Source organism: Gouania willdenowi, chromosome 9, assembly GCF_900634775.1.
Source record: "Gouania willdenowi chromosome 9, fGouWil2.1, whole genome shotgun sequence".
NCBI lineage: Eukaryota > Metazoa > Chordata > Actinopteri > Blenniiformes > Gobiesocidae > Gouania > Gouania willdenowi.
Window position 1 is genome coordinate 39,788,794 of NC_041052.1, and position 22,286 is coordinate 39,811,079.

The 22,286-nt window shown below is 36.9% G+C and overlaps 1 protein-coding gene across 2 annotated transcripts in view; it reads left to right on the forward strand.

Moving 5' to 3' along the window:
- Positions 1-22,286, forward strand: part of unc5ca (unc-5 netrin receptor Ca) — a 345,163-nt gene that overhangs the window by 152,641 nt on the left and 170,236 nt on the right. For both annotated transcript variants that reach the window (XM_028456479.1, XM_028456480.1), the window contains exon 2: positions 9,885-10,121. In XM_028456479.1, coding sequence (XP_028312280.1) covers positions 9,885-10,121 — 237 coding nt within the window. The remainder of the gene's footprint in view (positions 1-9,884; positions 10,122-22,286) is intronic.

Below are 22,286 nucleotides of genomic sequence, written 5' to 3' on the forward strand. Positions count from 1 at the left end.
TTATAATCACAAAATAAATTATTTGAATTAAATTACAATTAATTTAAGTTAACAACATTACGATTACAATTATTAACACGTCATAATTGTAATTAATTCTAAATTATGTGATTACAATTAGAATTGAACCCGTCCCTGGTTTCAGCTGAAGCACTGAACAACTGTAGTAACTGGTAAACGCCTGCTGATAATTCATATAAACATGTTTTTGAACAAAACACACACACACACACACACACACACACACACACACACACACACACACACACACACACACACACAGACCAACCGATCTGAACTTTTAAGTAGTATTTCAACCTAATACCATTATCATTATAAAGCATCAGAGCATGAGGGAAAGGATCTCGTTTCTAGGGCTTAAAGCAAGTCAAACTGAGCCTTTTAAGGTGAAAAGCATCATGGGAAGGGTCTGGGGTCTAGGGTTCTCTAGCTTTAAGTGGTCTGAGATGTTTATCGGTGCAGTAGCCGTGGAAAACATGAGATCATACTTGTGAGTGTCTTATCAGAAAGTCATAAACTGGAGCAGCTGAAAAAACAGGTGCACACTTTAAAGGAGTCACTGGACCATAAATAGGCACACAAACCCCTTTTTGAAGAAAAAAAGAAATGGGTGCCCACTTTTGGCTTAATTGCTTCAGCATAACCGTTGACAGCAGTCGTCCACACATAAATACAACAAGGAACAAGCTAATAAAGCTGCAGTATGTATGCTAAAGCTGCTCTGGATGATCCTTTGGACATTTTATTATGACACAGATAAAATCCATATACATGGTGCAGGCCTCATAAATCCAATGTATTTGTTCTGTAAAATGGGACGATTTACTCGCAAACAAAAGTTTAAGGTTGAAATTGCCCCTGGCAATATTGTTTTTGACTCTGAATTTTGAAATAAACATGCTTGTCTGCTGCTGCAGCTCGGTAAATGAAACACTGACTCTGTAACACTGTGTACAGTGTTGGGAGTATGGAATCAGAACAGTATCATAATGAATGAACTCTTGCAGGGTTTTTCCCAAATGCACATGCTTTGTTTCGCAGTTGTACTTCAGATTCACAAATGCACACGATCGGTTTCACAAATAAATATTTGTTTTGCAGTTGTATTTCAAATTCACAAATGCACACGATCTGTTTCACAAATATTATTTTGAGGCACACATGTAATTTAAATCCACAGATGATGCAAATTGCTGAATGTGCATTTACAAACCGCTTCTGTGCTGTGAAACCTCTGTGTATTTGTGAGAGAAATGTCTGTGGTGAATTATGAGACTGTCCTGACGTCGCGGGTCAACAAACGTCACCATTGGGTGATAAAACTGATTGACAGATTCATCAGCCAATCAGGTGTGTTTGCTTTCAGCCAATCATATGGCTTCTTACATATTCTCCACACTCTTGTTTGAACACTGCGTATGCGCGCACATGTCAGGAGCTCTGCAATTGGTCTAAAACTTCATCTCAGGGTTCTCACCAGAGCTGTTGAGCGTGGGGGCCCTGATGATGTCATGTTGATCCCCTACGCTGTGTTTCAACCAGCATAGGGGGGCTTTTCTGTTGTTTTTTCCCTTTTTTATCAGTACTATCGTAATAATTGTTGCACACTTGGACACAAAAGGGACTTCCAGGCGTGCACGGGTTGTTTAAACTCTCTTTTTATTCTGCATAACCTGAAACACATACAGTAGCTGCATCTATTTAATGCAGGCGATCTGCACAGATCCTTCACCTGAGGACCCCTGCAGTCACTTAGCTGCCCCTAATGCTGCCTGTGTTTATCCTGCACTTTTTAACCAACCGCCCATTATAAACGATTTGTTTCGAAATCTAAAAAAAAAATTTAAAAAATAATGAGTTGGGTGGGCGTGTCCGGAACAATCCTATTATTACTGCGGATCTCACATAATACCTCATTTAAATTAGAAAAGTGCGTTTTGGAATCAGGTTTTTGGAATAAAATGTTATTTCTTGTCTATGTGTGTGAGTGTTTATTAGTGGAGGATCTAAACCAAGCATAAGTAACTCTATAACTACATTCTTCATCATCTTCAACAAATAAGTTTTAGCTTTAAAGAAGGCTGGGACAAAGATAAAAAAATAAATAAATGTTTTACCTCACAAAATGTGGCCCTCAGAGAGTTATACATTTCAAAATGTTCTCATTATCAGATAAATTAAATTAGATTCAGCAGCAGTAAAAACACTAATGAAGTTATTTGTGCTTCATGTGCTTTTTATGTAGAAAATAATTTCATTTTAAGTGAGGAAATAAATGAATTACCTACAGTAACACTAATATAGAGTGATCCACATGCACTAATATACTGTATTCCATAAAATATCAGCTCATGAGCTCTTTGAGTCAGTAGCTAGTGTAGCCTTTTTTAATGTGCCTAGTGTTGATGTGTTCACATTTATTTTTGTTGGGAATTGTTTTATTTATTTATTGTGATGTTTATCGTTATTGTGATAAATGCCAGAAATTATCGTGATTTTTTTTTATTTATTTTTTTTATTCCATATCGCCCATCCCTACTTTGTGTGTGCAGCGTGTGTTAACTTCCAACAAATATATTGTGCTTATATGACACAAAAGTAGTCCTGCTCCTCTGCTCCCCCAGGTACACTTTGAAACCTCCAGGTTTTAGTAACCATGGCAACCTGGGGACAGAATGCTCCCAGAGTTCTTTTGAATGATGCTACAGGTGTGTGTGTGTGTGTATGTGTGTGTGTGTGTGTGTGTGTGTGTGTGTGTGTGTGTGTGTTGTGTGTGTGTGTGTGTGTGTGTGTGTGTGTGTGTGTGTGTGTGTGTGTGTGTGTGTGTGTGTGTGTGTGTGTGTGTGTGTGTGTGTGTGTGCGTGTGTAGATGTGATATAGAATAAAAGGAGGAAAAAGAGAAACAGACCCAGCTGAGGTTAGATGTGGAGCAGGTTAAGGATAAAGTTCCTCTGCCCTCAGGGTTGTTTGTTCTCTTTATTCACATATTTCCTTTCCTCCTACCTTTCCCACATTTTTTCTTTCAGGTCATTTTTCAATCAACTGCTAGTGATACAATGCTGGGAAAATCCTGTTCTATCAAGGGTATGTGATGTATATCTGTTTGCCCTGCAGTGGAGGGAATGTTATAGGAATAGTGCCTCAGATCTCGTGTTATAATAATTAAAGACACTTTTCATTCTGGGAATACCAGGAACAAACTAGAATAAAAATGGTGTCGAGCAAAAACAAACCATAAATTGATACTGGAATTGTAATTTCCCTGACAGAGCCTTCTCAAGGGATCAATAAAGTCTATCTAATCCACTCTAATCTGATCTGATCTAATCTAATCTAATCTAATTTAATCTAATCTAATCTAAGGTAAAAACACTTTGCATCTTTTAACGGGATTCCACATCCCACAATGCAATGTGTGAACATTTAAACAAAAGAATTGTTTAAAGTGGAGATGAAAACAAACATTTAAGCGGCAATTTCAACCTTTTTTATTTCTATTTAGAACACTGTTTTTTCAACCTTGGTGTTGTGACCCCATGTGAGGTCGCCTGAAATGTTCAGTAATTGATAAAAAAAAATATTTACTCATTAAAAATATTATTAAAAAAATTGTCAATGCATTTGTATGATTATATATATGTATATATATATATATAAGTAATCTATTAATGTCTTATGTCTTGTATAAAATTCTTTGAGTGCTACAAGATGACTATTGTTGTAATTAAGGCTATATAAATAAAGTCCAATCCTTATTAAATTATTTTCATATTTAAAACACACATTTTTAAACAACTCAAACTCAAATATTAATCTAGTTCAAATAAAATACAGTTTAAAAATATCTGCGCTGGCGCAACTTGCCACTAAACTTGGCTACGCCAAATCTATAACACAGTATAATAAACATGATCAAAATGAAATTTTTGTAAAAACAAAAAAAAATTTCATTGGGTTGTCAGAAGTTTGTGATATATCGAAAATGATTCATTAGGAACTATTGATTTAGAGTAAATTATGTTGGATTAATTCATCTATGAGGCTTACACTATGAATTATCTAATAGAAAAAAAACAAAACAATCATGAAGTAGCAGCCAATTACATCTCAATTACAATTACGTTGACAGAGAATTTTTCAATACATTTTTATCTATCTATACTATAATTCAAGGGAGGTCTGTGTGTGTGTGTGTGTGTAAGTGAGTGTGTGTGTGTGTGGAGCAAATATCTCACCGACGACCAGTTCGACCTGAAACTCGGTCAGCGGGTTCCAAATACCCCGAGTGTGTGTATCTGTTATTTTGGTGTAATTTGGTCATTTTAAAATATTTATTTTAATTTTATTTCACTTCTGTACGGCCCCGAAATGAAACCTATTCAACTTGTGACCTCAGGGTGTGAGGGGGCGCTAGCGCACCATCTATATCTAGTTCACAGCACCGCTCACTTCCGGTGCGTGCCAAAGCTTATGTGGACTTCTCTTTAGGAAACATACTTTTTCTTTTTTTTTTTTTTTACTATTCCTTAATTGGTGATGACATTTCTAAATGTTTATTTTCATGTTTGTTTGACCTAACGCTATTTAGACCGGACGAACCTCACCCGGAAGTTGTATAACGGACCACCATTTAGTCTGGTTGCAGTCTGTGTCACGACACACGTCCGTGGCGGACTTGTCTTTTGAGGAAACATACTTTTTACTGTTCCTTATTTGGTGATAATGTTTCAAAACGTTTATTTTCATCTTAGTTTGACCTTACGCTATTTAGACCGGACAGACCTCACCCGGAAGTTACTGACGGCAATGGCTGCTATGTTGAGAGCTGCACATTTCTTCGCGGCGCGTGTGTGGGAACCAACGGAGGAGATTAGAGTCCAGCTAGAGAGTCTCACACACACACACACACACACACATCGATCAGGTGGGCTTCACTATCGATCACCCTCTACGTAACATGCGTGCAGGTATGTGAGTGTATAACGGACCACCATTTAGTCTGGTTACAGTCTGTGTCACGACACCCGTCCATAGGGTAGTATCGACTGTAGTGTTAAGCTCTGAGTCAGATCTAAGTGTTTACATGTTACATAGTGAAGGTCACCTGATGATTACTGCAGTTTCACTCACGTCACACCTGCCACTTCATCTAACTACTGACAATAGAGAAGTTTAGTGAAAGTTAGGCAGGTACATGTGGATGGACTGGTACACATGAATTTAGAATGGTTTCACACCCCCCCCCCCCCCCCCCCAAAACACACACACCAAACAACAAAAATATAAAAATGACTCAAAATACACAAAACTAATGATTTATATAAAAAATACACAAAAGACAACAGAGATGCGAAAAACTACACTAAAAAAAGATACAAAATGACTCCTGAATCACACTACAAATGCAACAAAAAACAATAATTATACAAAAAAATACACAAATGATGTAAAACAAAAATGTATGTTGTTATTTTGCTCATAATTGACAACTCTACTTAAGCGCCCACTATATGAATACATACTTCCGACGGGCACTGTACTAGACTTAAAAAAACATACATTACATTATGAAAATGGCTCAAAATACACAAAACTGAATATTTATACAAAAAATGACTCCTGAATTACACTTCAATAGCAACAAAAACAATAATTATACAAAAATACACGACTACAAAAAACATACATTAAAAAAAAAAGTAAAATTAAAAAAAACAGCAAACATTTATGCCCAAAAACACAACAAAAAGATACACCAATACACATGACTCCAAAAAACATATGTTACAGAAAGATACACCCAACAAAAAAAAAATACAAAAGTGATGATGAAGTCATGCGCATGTCCCATAGAATTAAACCAGGAAAATTGCACCCACATTTTGCACCCGCAAATATACCCCTTATGCTCCCACATGAATGCATACTTCCGACGGGCACTGTACTAGTAATTACAATTACAATTATACTTCCATCCATCCATCTTCTCCCGCTTAGCCGTTTCCGGGTCGCGGGGGCAGCTTCCTCAGTAGGGAGGCCCAGACTTCCCTCTCCCCGGCCACTTCCTCCAGCTCTTCCGGGGGGACCCCGAGACGTTCCCAGGCCAGCCGAGAGACATTGTCTCTCCAGCGTGTCCTGGGTCTTCCCCGGAGCCTCCTTCCGGAGGGACGTGCCCTGAACGCCTCACTAGGGAGGCGTTCAGGGGGCATCCTAATTAGGTGCCCGAGCCACCTCATCTGGCTCTTCTCGATGCGGAGGAGCAGCGACTCTACTTTGAGCCCCTCCCGAATGACTGAGCTTCTCACCCTATCTCTAAGGGAGAGCCCAGCCACCCTACGGAGGAAACTCATTTCGGCCGCTTGTACCCGTGATCTTGTTCTTTCGGTCATGACCCAAAGTTCATGACCATAGGTGAGGGTTGGAACGTAGACCGACCTGTAAATCGAGAGCTTCGCTTTTTGGCTCAGCTCCCTTTTTACAATGACGGACCGGTGCAGACTCCGCATCACTGCAGACGCCGCACCAATCCACCTGTCGATCTCTCGCTCCATCCTACTTGAACTCCTCCACCTGGGGCAGAACCTCATCTTTAACCCGGAGAAGGCACTCCACCTTTTTCCGGTCGAGAACCATGGACTCGGATTTGGAGGTGCTGATTCTCATTCCGGCCGCTTCACACTCTGCTGCGAACCGATCTAGTGAGAGTTGAAGGTCACGGTATGTTGGAGCCAACAGGACCACATCATCTGCAAAAAGCAGTGATGCAATACTGAGGCCCCTGAACCGGACCCCCTCAACGCCCTGACCGCGCCTAGAAATTCTGTCCATAAAAGTTATGAACAGAGTCGGTGACAAAGGGCAGCCCTGGCGGAGTCCAACCTTCACCGGAAATGATTTCGACTTACTGCCGGCAATGCGGACCAGACTCTGACTCCGGTCATACAGGGAACGAACAGCTCCTATCAGGAGGTTCGATACCCCATACTCCCGGAGGACCCCCCACAGGAGTCCCAGAGGGACACGGTCAAATGCCTTTTCCAGGTCCACAAAACACATGTGGACTGGTTGGGCAAATTCCCATGACCCCTCAAGGACCCTGCTGAGGGTGTAGAGCTGGTCCACAGTTCCACGGCCAGGACGAAAACCACATTGCTCCTCCTGAATCCGAGGTTCAACTATCCGGCCGACCCTCCTCTCCAGTACCCCTGAATAGACCTTACCGGGGGGCTGAGGAGTGTGATCCCTCTATAATTGGAACACACCCTCCGGTCCCCCTTCTTAAAAAGGTGGACCACCACCCCGTCTGCCAATCCAGAGACAATTATACTTTTCCCCCTGAAAGTCAATTACATTTGTTTTCTCAACTACTAACGTTAGAATTCAATTAATCACAAATACTGAGCCTTTAATAAATATTTTTTACCCTCATGAAACGTAACCGTCCTCTTGTGTTAGCTTTCTGTTAGCATCTCTAATGCTAACGGGTCAGTTTAACCCATGTCTTAAAGCTGTAAAATACACAAAAAAAATATTATACATCATCTAATTTGTTTTTCATTTGTTGATATTGTTTAGTTTTTTTGTTAAAATAATCCTGAAGTGAACTGACAGATGGTGGGTTAGGTTGGTATGAAACATAGTTTAATAATTATTAACTATTAACTATTTTTGCATTTAATTACATTGTAAATTAAATTTTTATCGAATTTTAAAGACAATTACATTTACAAAGTCAATTATCTGAACTCGATTACAATTCAGTTTCAATTACGATTATAATTACATCCAATTCTTATGCAATTACAGTTACTGACCCCACCCCCTGGTAGCAGCTTTACCATGACATCAGTTCGACAGCAGCTTTTAAAATCTATTTTTGAAATGTATTTCTAAACTGAATTCTTGTGCTGTGGCTGACCTGAGTTTATCAGTGTCAGGTGGTGGGAACTGTGGTTAAATTTATCTTTATTTATTTATTTTTTTATAGTAGCAAGTGTAACATTTTATTATTAAAATGGTGAATAGTATCAATTGTTGAGTTGTGAGACATTAAAGCTTTAAAACAGTCTGTTACACTGACAGATCCACAGATTTGTTTACTACTTTTCTGTGTTGATGGAAAAAAAACTTGTTGCACTATTTTTCCTCATTCCAATATTAATGGAAATAGAATAGAGGGATGGAAATATGGAGCTGCAGATGGCTGTTTAAGACACTGTTGGTGTGTTGTCCAATTTTCAGAGTCTAGTTTTTTTTCTGTCACATCAAACACAGTCAATGATAGTTTTACTCGCAGCATATGAAATAATGAAATAACTCCTCCAGTCTTATTAAAATCAGCACATTGCAGTTTGTTACAGACATTTTGACAGTAGCCACGAGGGAAATCAGAGCGTTGAACTGCTTAAACTGCAGCACAAAATGTTCCACACGCCAGGAATCTCCTCTGATGGCCAAGCTGCTCCTAATTAATCAGGTGTTGTAATTATCCCACCTCACATTTGACCAGTTTGGAAAAGTATTGGTTTAATTTCGCGATCATTTTTTATGATCCATTTTGGCTGGATCATTGTGTGAATTAGGTCGGATGGTCGTGTAAATGAACAGATGTCGCAGCCGTAACGGGTGCAGAATGTGAAAACTCGGTCAATGTTTTATATGCAACATATTTTGAACATTTTGCTCATTTTTCTTTTATTTGAGACAGAACTTCATGTAAAACACCGCGTTTTGTATTATTGTTAAAAATGTGTACACATAAAAAATGCACCTAAATGTAAAAGTTAAATCTAAATATAATTGTTTAATTTAAATATAAATTTAAATATGAAATCTAAATGTAATTGTTAAATCAGTCGCCAAGTGTAAGGCTCAATGTTTAGAAATTATACAAAGTGGGTTTTAACATTTAGATTTAACATTAAGAGTAAAATTTAACATTTAGGTTTAGCATTTAGATTTACTCTCTATTTGACATTTTGATTTACATCAGTGACTTTTTCACATGTTTTGAACATTTAGATCAAAATGTGTACAAAATTTAGCTTTACACTTGGCGGCCAATTTAATAATTAGTTTTATATCATTGTTAAAAATGTGTACATATGAAAAATAAATGTAAATGATAAATGTAAATGGTACGTGTACAATAATAAATATTAAAAGTTCAATTTTATATGTTAAATAATAAATATAATTATTAAGTTGGTCGCCAAGTGTGAAGCTAAATGTTTAGAAATTATGCAAAGTGGGCTGGTCAGAACACTTTGTATAATTTCTCGACATTTAGCTTTACACTTGGCAACTGATTTAACATTAAGAGTCAAATTTAATATCTAGATTTAAATGTAACATTTAGATTTAGATTTAATATTTAGGTTTACCTTTAACATTTAAATTTAACATTTAAATGTATTTTTCATGTGTACACATTTTAACAATGATATAGAACATGCTGTTTCACATGAATTTGTCTCAAATGAAAGACAAATAAACTAAATATGAGGAACGTGAGCTAAATGTTTCAAATGTGGCTGTGAAACATTGACTGAGTTTTTACAATAGATGCAGCAGAACACTTAATCCTGCTCTGTAATCACCGTGTGAACTAATCCTCATCACATTTATTACTTATCCAATAATTTTTATCTTCTCTCATAAAACGATTGGAACAGTTCAATATTATTTTATGATTTTAACGTCTTCAGAAAACAGTTATTAAACTATTTGCTGAAAACATCCCAGTGAATTACTGTTCAATGTCTATAAATGTTTCTATTGGTTCCAAATCTACAGGGAGAGGATAAATCTTGTTTAAATGTTGACTCCAGTAATCATTTTTCTCTCTTTTCTTGCCTCTACAGTGAGAGATGATGATGACTTCCTAAGCCTAAGTGAACTCCCAGAAACCTTTCCCTCAGACCCTCCGGAGCCCTTACCTCACTTCCTGTTTGAACCAGACGAAGGCTACATAGTGAAGAACAAGCCCGTCAACCTGTACTGCAAAGCTACACCTGCTACGCAGATTTACTTCAAATGCAACAGTGAATGGGTCCATCAGAAGGACCACACTGTGGAGGAGAGGCTGGATGAAAACTCAGGTTAGTGATGTTACACACACACACATGCACGGTCAGCTATACAACTTTACCTTCTATCTGAAATGAAGTAGAAAATGAGTATATGGGAAAAGTCAGAAATCCTATGGGCTTAGAGGACTTCAGATGGTTTAGACGGGAAAATAAGAACCTGTTGCATGTCAACCTTGTGTTCAGAAGAAAGTCCCTCCAGGATTTCACGGCCAATTTCTGTGATTATTGCAGCCTAAAATGCCTGATTTTAAGGCCGCTTTTTCAAGCCTGATTGCCTTTGAATTATTTCATAACATTACAGAAAAGAGCTCAGATTCACAATAATGTAATAAGATATGGATTATTTCCATCACATTTTAATGGTTTCCACTCTAGAGAATATCACAGAGAATCAGTTTAAAAAATGTTATTTTCCTGTGAGAATCTAATTAATGCACTCATAGCTTTTGCTACAAACACCTTTGCTGCAGAAGAGTCTCATGCATTCAGCGATTTGTAAATATGTGCGTGGACATTCCACCAGGGGGCGCAAGCACCAATTATATTGGCCACTGCCACCGTTTTAGACTATACCTGTAATGAAGCTCTATCAAAGATTATCTGTAATAGTAGAAGTTTCATTTGGTTGTTTTCTTTAAAATCTTTAAAAGTCGTTATAAAGCAGCAGGTGATCATTAAACAGTTGCATCGTGAGACACGTTTGCCGCTCTTTTGCTTGAAAGAGTCAGTTTGGCTGTTGTGACACAGCCTGTAACCAGATTACATGGTGATTCCGCTCACACCTGGGGACTGATGGTGGCTGCTGGCTTCGGATGTTGTTGTGGCTCACAGGGCAGACAGAATTAAGCCATGTTGTGGCAACTGGAATCGACCGGAATCTTTAGTCAGATCGGTTGGGCCGCGCAGAATTTGCGGCGATTGCCTGAATTTGTATTCATAGTTGCTTTCGCAACATCGCAAATAACTGGAGGGTCTGGGAAGAGGATTAGGGCCAATTTGACAGCATGTGCAGACAAGTAATAAAAGGAATATTTAAACCTTTTTGTGAATAAAAAAAATTCCGTTAGACAGAATTTTTAGGCGTCACGTCATTGTCACATCTGTTATTTGGAAGCATTAACTATGATTCACATGTAGCAATACTTATTTTATTCCATTTTAAAATGATTAGATATTTCTAGCTCCAATGCTGTTTTTTTCTTTAATTAAAGCATTTGTTTTACAAGTAAACAAGTTAAAACTACCAATCAGATTGTCCTATAGAGACAGGTCACATGTTAAACATGTGTATGGAGCCGCCCCACCACCGTGATGCTCACAGGAGCCATTAATAGGATCCACAGTGTTGTACTGGTGGAGGGCAGCCAAAGTTCCACACTTGTCACTTGACAGCACATGAACAGCTCTGCTGGCTAGGTAATGATGAATCATGCTGTTATTCTGGCAGCCAGACAAAGATGTACACAAGCTGCTTTCTCAGACCAAGGTTTGACTTGAACTGTCCTCATGGGTCCACAGCAGCTTCATAATGAGCACAAGAACCCCACAGCAAGTGATTAGATACTGTCTCAGAACAGTTGGAAAAAGGCACATTTAATGACGGAGAAATACAACATCAGAACAAGACTATGTCGATGGAAATAGAATTATGGATGAACACTGAATTCACATACTCCGTCGGTACCACGGTTGGATTGAATTATAATTTCATAATTGATAATTAATTTCAAGTATGGCGTTATTGTATTTGGCATTGGAATTAGGTCAAATAGCCAAATACATTGTTCTTGTAGGAGTTCTTATTTTTCTTCTGCAACTCCTTTGTCCTAGAACTCCTCCTATTAATGCAGCACTAATGACATGTATGTCATCTTATAGGGACAATGTCAAGGATATGCAGTCGACCTTTTTTGGAGCCATAAGGTCAAGGTCAAGGTCACGCCAAGTGTCAAAAACCAATATTTTCCATATCTCTACCAACATTTATTGTACAAGTTTGATGCTTACATTTATTAAAAGCTCATATTGATGGACCAAAGCTGTACGACCTACCAGTAAAAAGATTGGGAAGGGTCAAAGTTCATGACGTCACCAAAAAAAAAAGTATATATTTTTCCCTACAAATTGGCCACTGGTACCATTGAACAACATTCCCTTTCAATGTGTGACCTTGACCTTTGCTCAAGGTCATATTTAAGGTCAAGAAAAATGAACAAAGTGAGACCTCCACATTCTCAGTATGAAGCTCAGCTCAGTTTTTTTATTTTGCTCAGCCAAAGCGAAAAACAAAAAAACTACTTTAAAAATACTTTTTTTCCCCTATAAATTGGCACTGTTACCAGTGTTACAGTTCTATGTACAATACTACACATATGTAGTTTACACTTATTACAATATGTTTCATATCAAGCTCTCCCACATTTTACCATTTAAAAAACTGAAATCTAGGGATATACTGACACAAAAAAGGCTCAGACGCCCCCACACCAAAAATATTAAAACCTATATTTTCATTTATTAGGAAGCCTAATAAGGTAGTAAATAGATAGGAAATAAATGAGATGATAGATATTTGTTTTTAGTGTATTTTACAGCTGGTTTAGGACCAGTTAGCATTAGAGATGCTAACAGAAAGCTAACACAAGACAAAGGTTAACTTTTATTTGGTTATTAAGTTCAGGCTCAGTAATTGTGATTAATTGTAATTGAACCACAGTAATTGACAACTCAATCATAATTTAATTGTAATTGTAAAAAATATTGGTCACTGTAATCGTAATTGAATTGTAATTGAACATGAACATGTAATTGTCTTTGTTAATGTTTTTATTCTTTTATTTGTGATTTTTTTTTTTTTTTTCCCCTGTGGCTGTAACAAAAGCAATTTACCCCTGGAATCAATAAAGGAATTCTGATTCTGATAATTGAAAATGTAATTGTAACTGTCAGCGTTATGTATAAAATAATGTTTTCTCTCGATTAAAAAACTTATTATTTGCTAGTCTAACCATTTTAATCTCCCAGATCATATATCATATAGTGCAATATTATCGCTACAATGCAACCACTGCATTCTAGTCGCCACTAGTCAGTTAGGAGGAATTACAAGATGTAATCATTTAATTACTTCATTCATATTTTCCCTCCAGTTGTTTCCTCCCATCTCCCACTGTTCATTACTGACATCATGTTGCAGCTGCATGTCATTTATTATTTTTCCTCCCCAACATAGTCATATGCAAGCTGCTGTGTTCCAAACACAGTGTGCCGTTGAGAAAGGCTGTTTCAGTTAATGATCCATGGATTTCTGTGGCTTATACAAGCAGGATGACGATCTGCTCCGTGATGTTCCCAAGAATGAGAATCAGACACTTAGTTATGTGATGGACCAAAAACTCCCATCTGGCTTCAAGTCAACATATTTAACATTGAAGTCATTCTGTTAAATAAAGAAAATAAATCAAATGGGCGTATTGGTAAAAAAAGAGTGATTTATCAAACTCGAGTGCTCTGACATTTGAATCCTCCAGTTTGGTAAAACATTAAAAAAAAATATAAAAAATCTGGACAATTTTGGGGATCCTCAAATTCACAAGTGTCAAACTCATGCCCCGGGGGCCACATCTGGCCCTTCAGAGCATCCACTTTGGTCCACAGGAGAAAGTTAAAATGACAATGAAAACATGACTCATTGTGTAAATGAAACAGTTTCCCAACTGCTTATACCCACATGATTGCAGTCATTTTTAACAGTTGAAGTAACTAAAAATGTTTACAAACTCCTTCAATTTTCCTCAAATTGGATATGATCATTTTTTTATTTTTTTTTTTTATTGCATGTTTTGTATTTTAGGTGTAACGTAAAAGTCTACACTTGTAATGTTGAAGTTCCTCATTCATGGCCCACTTGATCAGATTGCTCCGTATTTGGCCCCTGAACTAAAATTATGTGTTGATAAAAAACACCTTTCATCATGTATAAATTAAACGTATTAACCCTCCTATTATCCTCAAATATTTTTAACACATTTTACCATCAGGGTCAAATTGAAGATATTTGCCTTCAAAAGAAAACTGTTTGGGGTTATTCACTATAAAATCCTCTGTCTCACACACATTCTCCTCTACGTCACTTTCACTGTGAAAGAGCTGTTCCAGAATGAGGATATTGTGCTTAAACAGCTTGGGATTAAATTTACTCCAGAGGACCACAAATGTATCCAACACGTGTTCAGATATTCAACAAAATACAACATGATGATTTTATGCTTAATTGATTGTACCCGTCAAGTTAGGAAAAGTCATGAAATTTGACCATAATTTTTTTGAATGATAAATACTGAATGCAGTCACACTGACCCCAAGGATAATAGGAGGGTTAAATAAAAAAAAATAAGTTATTTGTCCATTAGAATAGAGTGAATAAAGTAGTTGAAAGCTGAATAAAAGTATACATATTAAATACAGTCACTTTCTTTTTTCCCAAACTGAGATGTAGCAGCTTCCTTTGAAACTTATTATAAGGGCTTTTCTAATAAGTCTGTGAGGCCTTGGTTCAGAGCTGATATTCAAAATAAAAGCCGTCTTTCAAATTTAAAGCTAATTCAAGTTATTTTATTTTTTTGTCCATCATTTGGCCTTGGCCTCTTTCAGGTATTCAACAAAATACCAAAATAAGTCTAACCTAACACATTTATGTTTCAAATTTTGAGTCTTTTTTTTGTTTAGCATTAAGGTTTTGACCTGTGGCATAGACCAAAGTTTTTTTTTTTTAGTTTTTCTTTTATTTATTTATTTTTTTTTACCCAAATGCATCCAAAGAACCAACGAAAAATACCAAAGAAAAGACGATTGCAGACAAATGTGATTTTGAAATTTCTTAAGTCACACATAAACACGCTGCATGCTCGGATCTTTGTGAACTCACTGTGTGCGTTTGTTTGTTTGTTTGTACGAGGGGTAAAAATACACCCTGTGAGTAGTTCCAGTCTGTTTCCTGCTGGTTCACACACACAGCTAGAAGCTATGACCCTCGATACTACATTTATTTATCTGTTGTCTCTGTATTATTCTCTCTTCTTTCCTCTTCCTCTCTCTCTGCTTCATGCTGTTATGCGTTCTCTTATTCCTACTGAGTGAAATCGGAGAAAGCAGCATCAGCAGCAGAGAAAACCTGATCTAGAGAAGTAGGGGATGATGATGGAGAGATGTGTGAGGAGGCTGAAAAGGCCAATAGACACCGTGGAGACACATGATACAGATTGTTGCTGCACCCTTTCAGCCTCGCTCTCTATTTCTCTCTTTCTTCATCACTTCCTCAGTGATGGTGCTCAGCCTATTCCTGAAAAGGGAAAGAACGATTACTGAACAAAAGGCTGACTTTTATCAAAACGAACAGATTTTGTATGAAAAAGCAAACAAACAAACAAACCCAAAAGTAAATGTCAAAACCTGAAACCCAAAGCAATTTGTAACTCATCTTGAGTTTCACTGTGGGGAACTGACATCAAGTGGCTTTTTCATCTGTGGAAACATATATTTATTGTCGTTATACAAGTACATTGCATTTTTTTGTCTCCCACACAAGCATAAATGCATTTAGTGTTTGTGTTGAAGTCAAGATACGGTGTCTATTATTTTACACAGCTCAACATTTTGAGTTTACTTACAGCAGAGTGTCATCAGTATATCGTAGAGCTAACACACAGAGAAAAAAGTTCACAGATACACAGAGATAATTCTCTCTTCAGGGTAAAGACCACAATTAAAACAACATGCAAGCCTTTGGTCTGAGGTAAAACAAGGTAACTACACAAAAGACAAAGGCTATCAGTGCTATCAGTAAAAACCACAATAAACCTATTTATCCACTTCATCTTTGACTTTAGGGCCTGTACTACGAAACTGGATTTCCTTTTATCCCGTCAATTCCGGGATTTATTAGGTGTGTCCTGTACTACAATGCTGGCTAACATCTTACATGGCTAAATCACCATGGTAACAGGCTGAACAGCTAACCTAACCACTCCACCTGTTTCTTAAATTATTATCAAGGTGATTTACAAGAATTCTGATGAACATTCACGTCCTTTTCATCTGTTGTGTTTAATTGATTCTTCTGTGTCAGGCAATTATGTGGCATGACTGTTTTAAATAAAGTAGTCCCTAGTTTATCGCGGGGGTTACGTTCTAAAAATAACCCACAATAGGTGAAATCTGCAAAGTAGTCAGCTTTATTTTTAACAATTATTTTATACATGTTTTAACTCTGTAAAACCCAACCACACACTTTATACACTTTTGTCAGACAGACGTCGACATTGTGGGTTTTGTCAGGGAGAAAACTTGCAAACATACAGCACTTCAGAGTGCGCGGGATCAAAAAATTTCCCCATTTGCTTCATATGTGCGTTTGAAGCAAAGCCCCGCCCACCAGCGACACAGCCAACTCAGTGAGTTTCACTGCCTGCTGAAGCGAGGAGATGTTCTCCTTTTTCTCCTCTCATAAACATAAACCACCAGTGAAAAAAGCCGGTGTGATTAGCTGCTCATGCTAACCTCGCTCAGTGCTACAGAGAGAAGTTTTACCTGCTACTACCACCTCCTCACTGATTCTCCTTCCTAGTCTGGTCCTGGTTTTAAAGGTTGTGTCATACAGCTCCAGGTGGTCACACACAGCTTCTACTCCATGGTTGAATGGGTGAACAGACCGGTGTCCATGTTGATGGCCTCATTAACAAAGACTTTGATTGGCTTTCGTCATGGGAAACAGTCGCAGGACTTCAATATTTTTGACTCCTGCAAATGTGCGAATATGACAAAAAATCTGGTGCGCGCTCCCATGGCCAACGCTCTTGACGTGCGGATCAAACCGCACTGCCGCACAGGAATGATTTTGCATCTGGGACGCATCTATCCATGTAATCTGGTCGCACTAACATTTTGTGACGCATCCGGTGTGAACGCAGCGTTAGCCAATCAGGACGCAGAACACAATGTGTGGGTTCTCCCTAAGCCAATCAGGACGCAGAACACAATGTGTGGGTTCTCCCTAAGCCAATCAGGACGCAGAACACATGGTGTGGGTTCTCCCTAAGCCAATCAGGACGCAGAACACAATGTGTGGGTTCTCCCTAAGCCAATCAGGACACAGAACACAATGCACATTCATACTGCGAAACACAGAGGCTGCAAAACATGAACCGCGTTATAGTGAGGGACAACTGTACACAATTTACTTAAATAAAACATACTTCAGCTTTTTTTCATAAAGTTTGTTAATTAATAGGGAAAAAACATAAATATTATTTATTTTAACTCGTAAAAAGCCCTGTTCCATTTCAGGGTGGCATCAGTAATGTAAAAGGTAATTTACGAAGAAATATCTGCTAAAAAAAAAAACATTATTACTGGTCACATATTTGATAAGAAAGCCACATATTATAATTTAGCACCAATAAAGAAATATATGCAATACACTTTAATTCCCTTTCATTCTTGCACTAATCAAATCTTACTTTAGATGGAGGAATAACATATGTATCTTGGTGCACCTGTGATTATACTGTAATTGTCCTAAAATGAGCTGTGTTCAGCTTTTTTTTTGGCGTACCTTTGTTTGCAGAATAACACGTGACAGTACAGTGTTACTTATTGTGATGAGGGTAAAAATTACTAGGTGTTAATTAACATAACCCATGTTCATTATTATTATTATTTTTTTGCTGATTTGAGGTGTATTACATAGATATAGAAATCATTTTTAACATTATTTGCAGGATGAATAAAACCAGTTCCATAAGGTGTCTGAGTACAACTCTGCGTTGCTGCAGTAAAAGACCATAATGGATCATAGCATTTTGTCATTACACAAAGTTGCAACTTCTGTTTTTTATGCAGTGGCAATGATTTTCCCGCTGGACTGATGTCATTTGTCGTGTATTTACTTTTGCCAAATGGAAGAAAGCCAAAGACAAGAGGGAGTGGTTAATAGCTTTTTCTGTTCAGGGGAAACAAACATCACTGCACTCGTTTTAATTGGATTAAACACTAGGGGTGAAAAACTGGATAAAGCCAACACTTTTCTACAATAGTATTACATGAAAAACTCTCATTTCATGGTCAGTATCAGCTTTACATAAAGTTTTTTCTTTCAAATTGGTAAAATCTCTCTCTCTATATATATATATATATATATATATATATATATATATATATATATATATATATATATATAGTGGATATTAATATTTTGTGTATTTATGTTTTCCTTTTGTTTATTTTTGTTGTCCTTTTGTGTGCATTTCTTACATTTTGTGTATTTTTGCAGTTTTTTTGTACATTAATTAGTGATGGGACTCGATTAAAAAAAATCTAATTATTTGGAGATTTTTTAATTAATTCATCTCAATTAATCTAAATTAATCACATAGTATTTGACACGAAAAGCGACATTTTTCCAATGTAAATGGGTTTTAGTTTATGACTGAATCAATAAAAATAATAAATGAGAAATAAGAACATTATTATTATTATTATTATTATTATTATTATTATTATTATTATTATTAAAATTAAAAAACTGTTTAAAAACAACTTATTACAGTAAAAAAAAATCAAGAAATATATATTTTTTTCAAATAATAATATTATTTGTTAAACTATGTTAAAGATACGGAGTAGCCAAAATTAGTGTTGAATTGCACCAGCTCAGATATGTTTATACTGCATTTTATTTGAAGTAGATTTTACATTTGAGGAAGTGAAAGTCTAGAATACAGTGTTTAAAATTGTGTGTTGCGTTTAATTATGAAAATAATTTAATAATAATGATTTAATTCAATTTAACTGCATTTATATAGCACTAATTACTATGATAGTCATCATGTAGTGCTTAAAGAATTTATACAATAATTTAATATATAGATTAATAGATAAGAATGTATAGATTTTATAATAATACAAATTTAATAATTGTTTTTTATCTCTTTTTAATCAGTAATTATTTATTTAATCAATCACTTAACATTTCAGGTGACGTTATTTAAATTCCAGGCAACCCAACATGGGGTCACAATCCCAAGGTTGAAAAACACTGTGTTATAGACTGTGTGTCAGTATTACTGGTGGGAACTCATGAAATGAGAATGTTTCTGCGCTGTTTGGAATGGAAGAAAAATAATGAATTTGTAAATAATGCATTAAAGTCCAAGCCCTACTAAAAACATCTGCATTTTATTTGTTGTTCATTAATTGTTATAACTTAATACAATATTGTTCAGTCTCTGCTTAGCTTTTTTCTGACTCTTTCTTTTTTTATCATATTTTTTGTTATTTTATTAAATGACTTGTGTGTGCATTAGTTTCTAACCTTTCTCTACAATTTCATTGTAATAAAGGTGTTCTATAAATAAAGTTTGATTGATTAAAGCTTAATAAAATATGTGTAATGCAGTTGTTTGTGTCGATAAGCAGGTCTAATGCAAACAGTGAAAAAGAATCACTGATAAACACACAGGGAATGTTTTTTATTTAATGACTAATTTGACCCTCTGAGTCTTTGTTATTGTGTGCGTGAAGGTTCGTAACACACTTCTTTATTCCATCACTTCCTTCACTAGTGCTTCAATATAAACTCTCCTCCTTCACACACATTTCATAACACACACACACACATTAATATCACTGACACTGGCCATATTTCTAGCTATAATAATGTGACTAAAGGTGAGAAGATCCCATATTGAAACGTGAGCTGTGGTTCTCCAGTGCTTTGCTTAACCAACGTATCCATGACTCCAGTATGTCTCCATTAGCCATGAAGTGTGCTAATGACATATTGTGTACCAGGTTACTTACTTTGTCTCCATTAGCTTAAGTGTGAATAGTTATTAGTCTGCTAGCATTGACCTGTGAACCAGCACACACACACTTACACACACACACACTTACACACACGCACACACTTACATTATTGGCACACAGAGTATTGGCTTTGCGTGATTTGTGACCTCTTTCCCTCCTACGCTGCCATTTTACTTCTATTGATTTCTTCTCGTCTTTGTCTCTCTCTCTTTTTCACTTGCTTCTAATGTTTCTCTCTTTTCCTTTTAATTCTCCAACGTTCTTCAATCCCACTTTTCCCCTTCAGTCCCACTTCTACTCATTTTACTATTTTCACTGCGTCTCTTTTACCTTATTTGACCATTACATCATCTTGAACGCTAACATTTGTTGTGATTTGAAGTTCAGTGTGTGCATGGCCTTCCTTTGTTTTTTGTGTTTTTACTTCATTCCAATATCACATGGATAATATCTGTTTGAATCATTGATCTATAAAGCATACAATATGATTTCATGTAATAGTTCGGGGGTGGCAGCTTAAAGTGTTTAATATAGAGAATGTAGTCATGCTGAATGGGTGAAAGCAAAATTAAATATGAATGAAAGTACTGTTACGTGAATCAACTTTCCTAATTTATTTGTGTCCATATGCATTTTAATAACTGTAGGGATTTGAACATTTGTCCATCCCTTACACTCCTCATATCCGTCCGAAACGACACCTTGGCCGAGGCCAGGAACCGTCCTATGGATTATATTGATCTGCAATTGCTGCATCAACAGCGAAAGTGCCGCAGTTCTTGAAGATGAGCTACAGGTCTCCTCATATGACATGTTTTATTTTTAGACGGTAGAACAAACTGCCTGTATCAGGGTGCTTTCACACACATTGTCTGGTGGACTTGGTGCAATTCAGGCTGTGAATCTGCAACATTGTTGCATTTTAATTTGCTCTGGTCCGCTTCCACACATTCTATTTGCCAAGCGCACCAAACTTTCTGAAGGCGAAAGGCGACGAAACGCAGGCGAAACGGTCGGTCTCCGATGTTTGCTCCGCACCAGAGTTTCAGTGACCTTTCACATATCACAAAAAGACCTGAGTATCTGAGGAAGCGAAGCATGGAGACATGTGTGAAAGCACCCTCACTTCAACACACGCTCACTATCCGACTTTTTCAATCCAACCCAAGTCTAAATCAGTGACGTAGCATCGTTTTTTAACCCGTCCCTCCTGTTCCCTGGTTTCTGCAGCCTTAAGACGTTGTCGTTCATAGGCAGATAGGATGATGTCATCATTGGTCGGTAGACTTCAAATCAAATGACACCGTCTTTCATTATTCCTCACGCAAGATTTACACTGCTTATTTTTTAGGTCTATCACATGAGAGGTGGCGCTGTTGTGTTGAAAGGTACAGCACGACCTCCAGTGCTTTTATACAACAGTTGTTGTACAGGTGCATTTTATTAATTAATAGTAATAATTGACAAGAGATTATGATTTGGTTGTTTTTTTTTTTTTGATTATTTGGCTCGGCCAACAAAAATAGTTCCATAAGTAGAGAGCACACAGTGTACTGCAGTTTTAGATCAGCTGTACAGCGGAGTGATATGATCTGTAACAAGTCCCGGTGCTGTTGTCGCTCTATATCAGCACTTTCTGAATGTCTGTCGTCCAATCAAATCACTTGGTCGGAATTAGCTGTTGTATAATATATGATATAGTTTGATTTCAATTCATTGTTTAAATATATTTTTGTCTTTTATTATCCACAAAGTGGGAGAGGTACATAGGTTTGGGCTCCGTCCGTCCTAGATAAAGTGGACAGCTTTTCTCAGAAAGTGTTTAAGACAGGATAACAAAATTCAGTGTGTGGCTTCAGGGTATCAATACCTTGATGGAATTCGAAAATGAGAAACGGCAAATAATTTTTACGGAGTCATTGCCCTTGTTCCATTTTTCTTTACTCTGGGTGAGTTTGTGTGTTTTGACCTCATTCTGTTGCCGTAGTAGTCGGAAGTCGCCATCTTGAAAACCCATGGCCTACTGGTCTCTACAAACTAAGTTCTTGTATTTTGAGCTTGAAAAAAATATGCATATGTTTAAGTGTATTGTTTGATAACACTCCTAAGAGTGAAAGTTAAGCATAAACGGTGTGTTATATAAATCACAGCCGATCGTGGTAAATGTTAGCATGAGCATATACATGGGTTTTCCCATAGACATTAACATGAACATGATAAACATATACCCACAAACAGTTCCAGGTTTGATCATTTCAACTATGCATGCTGCATTAATGTGTATGTGTTTTTTCCTCCTAATATTTAGCA